This window comes from Canis lupus, chromosome 15, assembly GCF_048164855.1.
Source record: "Canis lupus baileyi chromosome 15, mCanLup2.hap1, whole genome shotgun sequence".
NCBI lineage: Eukaryota > Metazoa > Chordata > Mammalia > Carnivora > Canidae > Canis > Canis lupus.
The window spans coordinates 4,881,572-4,886,348 of NC_132852.1; the positions used below are offsets into that span (position 1 = coordinate 4,881,572).

The following is a 4,777-nucleotide window of genomic DNA, read 5'->3' on the forward strand; positions in this document are numbered from 1 at the left end:
AGGGAGGGGTTAATGGTATGCTAGGCCCTGAGATACCTCAACCCCATCTCTAGGTACATCTGCACTTAGTCCAAGCCAACAGTCTGGTAGCCACTTTATATTCATTTCAGTGAGTCTTTTTAAATATCCTATAAAGTACAAACCTTTATTACATCCCCATTTAAAGATTTAGAAACAAGTTCAACAAACTAAACAACCGAGGTCACATACTTGCTAAACCAATCTGACTTTAGTCTACGTGGTTCAGTGCCCCCATCTTGCCTTCCCAAAATGAAAAGCAGAGGCTTGAGTAAGCAGAGGCAATAGGATGGGACTCATTTGAGGGTACCGGGATATAAATGTTAATTTTGATACCCAGGTTCTTGATGAATTAAAACGATGTGGTAATTATGCCTTCGTGCTGCCAGGTGACAGTGGTACAGGCTCAGGGATGCAGAGCTCCTTTGGTGAAATGACTGCCACCCCTTTCCCTTTGCTCCTGGGGACATTCACAGGGAGCACAAAGGAAAGCCAGAGAAGGAAAGTGCCTGCTTCTGGGCTCTTCTTACAGGGCAATCCCTGTGTTCCAAGCATGTCCCAATCATCATCACTCGAACTGGACACAAACTCTGAGGCTGGCAGAAGGAACTGTGTTGTCTCTCAGTAACCATAGTTGCTCCTTATTCTTTGGGGGAGAAAACTGAATTGTGAGAGAGAAGGGGAGTAGCAGGCTCCTACTTGCTGGGCCAGGAGGATCAGTGGGAGGCGCCTGCTTTTCTAGCTCCTGCCTCGTGTTCCTTGCACTCCCCCAGCCAGAACTCTCCGAAGATAAGGCTTTATAGAGACCATCACATCGGGCCTTGATCCTGGGAAATGGAGCATATAAATGTGCTTTCTTTACTGATTCACTTCACTGACCAAGAACGTTCCCCATTTCTCACAAATATAAGTGAGCCTTCTGTCCTCTCAGAGGCCCCAAACCTCTGCTTGAAGAGGCTTCCCTCAGAGATGACCCTGAGCAGAAAGATGTCTTGTTTTTTCTTTGCCTTTTTCTTCATTTTGGCTCAATTTTTATCAGGTAATCGCCAATGGATGGAATGGTGAAGAGGCAGATGGTCAAGCCGCCGGCTCTTCTGTGGACCATCCTAAGACTGACAGGAATGGTCGGCTCCCCATTGAACTTCTCATGGGATTTTCTTGAATCTGCGGTGGCATTTTCTAAGCAAACTGCTATTCCCTCCCCCTTCCCTCTTTTGTAAACCTCCCTCCTGGTTCCTGGGAGTGCTGGCCTTCAGAAATAGGATAAAGAAGCAGTCTCTGTGCTCTGCTGTCCCTCGACAGCAGATGGGGGGAGCTGGGAATACTGTTTTACACAGTGTTATTTCCTGCACTGATTTTAATATCCAAAATGTGATGATTTAAATTTAGGGTGCCAAGCAGGACTTGAATATTCCCAGCCATTTCCAGGAGGTAAGTTGAATCCCTCACCTATAATTTCTACCTTTAGGACCCCTAGCTGGTCAGCTTCCTCTGACCTCCGGAGACAAGGAGGGATGGAAATGACAGTGAGAATAGAGTTGCCTGAAATCCCAGATTTCTGCCTCTGCCTTCTCTTCCTCTTGTAGCCAGCATCATACCTGCTTTGCCATTTTATAGAGAAATCTCTTTGTTACTGGAATGGAATTTTGTCCATAGAGATTTGGAGCTGGTCTCATTAGCTCAGGGTGCTAACTAAAGCAGGTTTAGAGGATCAAGCTTGTACCAGCTAATGAGCAATGTTTAGGGAACATGCTCATCCATCTCCTACCGGCTCTGCTCCCAAACCCAATAAAATGCATCCCAATCTCTGCTATTGGTCTAAGAAGGATCAAATAAAGGGAGATCTCATTACCATTATGGAAGATCTGTCCACGATGAAGAGCCCCCCAATCTCTCTCTGTGCTCTCATCTTCTACAGGAAGAACATTAACAACTACAAAAATAACTAATGGGCTACATACTGTTTGGTGAAATAGACTCACCTAAATTACTCCATGTGACCACTAGAATAGCTTACAGTGTAGACAAGCATTTCTAGAATGTCTATATGAGAAATGAGAAAGCGGAAAACAAGCAGTTTACTGAGGACACACCACCACTGCCAGGCCCAAACCAGAACTAAACCTAACTTCACCTCTACTTTCAAGGATCTTTTAAAACCAAAAGGTAGCCCTTCCACCTTCATCATGTAACATTTGCAGAACTATCAGGTGTGTATTTTTATGGTTCTGTCGTATACATGACACCTCATCCCCCTGTGCTTACTTTGACTCATGCAAGGGCCTTAACCACGTGGAGAACAGAGATGGGGCTTATCCCTCCTTCAACGATACCTCTTCCCCAACTCCATCCTGAAAAAAGCAAAGCTCTTTGAAAATCTGGGGCTGGTTCTTAAAAACACTCTTTACAATTGTACAAACCACCCCCACCCTCATTCTTTTGTGGCTGTTAAACTTCTCCTCATTTTCAGGGAGTCCCTGGAAAGGTGTATAAGCTACTATTTCTTGAACTAGGTGAGTTTGCTGTTTGTGAGCCGTGCTGGCTTGGCCGGGGCAAATGCAGGAGGATATGCACCGAGGATGAGAAGGTTGTTGGAAATTGCAAGATGAACTTTTTCTGTTGCCGACGGAGGATCAGGTGAACCAGACCAGCCCTCCCCTGGCCTTCAAAGTGGGACTTGGTATTCAAGGGAGGACAAGAGAAGTCGTGTGCCTTACCCACGTCACACTGTGAGTGAGTCTCAGAATCATTCTCCTGTCTTTCTCCCTTGGTTTTGTTTCTTTGCTTATTTTTTAAGATAATCCTTAAAAAAATCTAGGTCCAAGTGGGCATCAAGTAGCCTAATCGGATACTACTACTATGTATTTGTAGAGTCTCTTGTAATTTATAAATCTTTCCTCCATATTTTCCTCATATGACTCAAGATCGACTTATGAATTCATTATCTCCATTTATATTTGAAGAAACTGAGACCCAGAGAAGCTTTCATTTCTTCAAGGTCATAGCCTGGAAGCTGGAAATGGATGTGCACACCCCTGTCCTGTTCTGTGTATCTATCTTTGTATAATAATTTAAACCGAATAGATAAACAGAAATGACATCTGCATCTGTGTTTTTGGAATTACAATTCTATACCATACAAGAAATTATTCATGTTATTTCTGGGTATATCAATAAGCGATCAGTCATTGATTCTAATATTTACACTGTGTTTTTAAGCAACTCATACCTACTCAGTTAATGCCCATGGCCCCAACTTTGTACTTCTTGCCAATAAATTAAGATGTTAGAGGTCGAATTAAAATGCTCAGCATGGATTGTGCATGTATGATTGACTATCTATAGCTTTTGTTTATGAAATAAAATTTGTAGCTTCATATAACAAGAGTGAAAATTATTCATCTTACAGCAGCTACTCAAATTTGATCACTCAGTTTTCACATATGATTTTAATTTCACATAATGATTTTGCTTTACATTTGAGCTACCATTGTACCATTTTGCACAGATACATTCCCTGTCCTTTCTCTGCTTTGCTCTGTGTAACTGGCACAATTATCGGCAAATTATGTTCCTTTTTTTTTCTTTTTTTGCAAACTATGTTCTTCAAGCATCCTGGCTTATGGTTGATTTTAGTTGATGCAAGTGTGTGGTGGCAAAAGGGTAGATGGGAAGAAGGGAGAGCCGCAGATTTCTCTCCCACACTCTCTGCTCCAGCAGTGGCTTATCTCCCATAGCAAAGCCCCTGCTTCTATGTCCTTGCTTCTCCCTCAGCCTTGATGCTGCAGGCACAGCTCCTGCCAGCCAGTCCTAGTCTCTGGGCTCACACTACAGACTCCTGCTTTTCCCCCTGCCATCGGGCAGTGGGGACCTCCAGCTAGGACTAACATGGGGGCCGCCTCACTGCTCCCTTTTTGCATGTTCAGCTTTGCCAACACTTTATCACTTCCTCTGCATTTAAATCTTCTCCATCAAACTACCTGGTGTGGGAGCCATTTTCATGCTTGGAGTCTGACTGATAGGGCTTTTCCATTGGTCTTACTGTCAGATCTATTTACATTTGCTCAATTGTTCTCCAAAAGGATCTGAGTGATCACCTCTGCCAACCCCGACTGCTTCCCTCATTTTTGCAGGAATTAACTCAGGGAAGTGGGCAATGGGGCAACATAAGAATCTACAGTTGAATGATCCTCTGTCGGTGGGTACTCCTCCCCAGCTCTTCACAGCAAGAGCACTGTGGATGGTTTAGAGAGGACCATGAGACCAGATATTCCCTACTCATTCCAAACACTACACTCCTTGATCACCCAAATTGAAAACACTTTGGACTCTAACTGGTGTCTCTTTTATGGAAGGATTCATGCGTATGTCTCAGTCATACAGAGAAGTGGACCATTGGCTGGGCCCTGATATTTCCTTACTAATAACATCCCATAGATGTACAGCATCTATGTATAGCATCCCATCGATGCTCACCTACTCATCAATCACCCCTCTCTATTTCTCTTGCTCTCCCCTCTTTTCTTCACTTGGCTTCTTTCTAGGACTTTTTTTTTATCCATCCCCCTTCTTCCTGAGACAAGCAATCCTCCTTATAAAATAATAAAATCTCAACCCATAGCAATTTCTTATTAAAATCAGCACTTTCTGGGGTCAAGTGGCTGCCCGTGGCTTCCTCAGATAAATTTCTGTTAATTTCCATAGTAATTCGTGGAGATCTCTGGATGTCAGTCTTCTGCATTTTCTGAAGAAGAAAGTC

At 43.5% G+C, this 4,777-nt stretch overlaps 1 protein-coding gene across 1 annotated transcript; it reads left to right on the forward strand.

Moving 5' to 3' along the window:
- Positions 1–900: 900 nt before the first annotated feature.
- Positions 901–3,355, forward strand: LOC140604570 (beta-defensin 105A-like). The gene is made up of 3 exons (XM_072775806.1): positions 901–1,057; positions 1,408–1,449; positions 2,532–3,355. The coding sequence occupies exons 1-3, from the start codon at positions 988–990 to the stop codon at positions 2,657–2,659; spliced, it is 240 nt and encodes a 79-aa protein (XP_072631907.1). The 5' UTR covers positions 901–987; the 3' UTR covers positions 2,660–3,355.
- The last annotated feature ends 1,422 nt before the right edge of the window (positions 3,356–4,777 follow it).

Bases quoted from the DNA above. Each gene is read 5' to 3' on its own strand.
- LOC140604570 (XM_072775806.1), top strand. From the start codon at position 988: ATGACCCTGAGCAGAAAGATGTCTTGTTTTTTCTTTGCCTTTTTCTTC. The intron at 1,058-1,407 runs GTAATCGCCAAT...ATTTAAATTTAG, and splicing joins TTTGGCTCAATTTTTATCAG to GGTGCCAAGCAGGACTTGAA. The intron at 1,450-2,531 runs GTAAGTTGAATC...TTCTTGAACTAG, and splicing joins TTCCCAGCCATTTCCAGGAG to GTGAGTTTGCTGTTTGTGAG.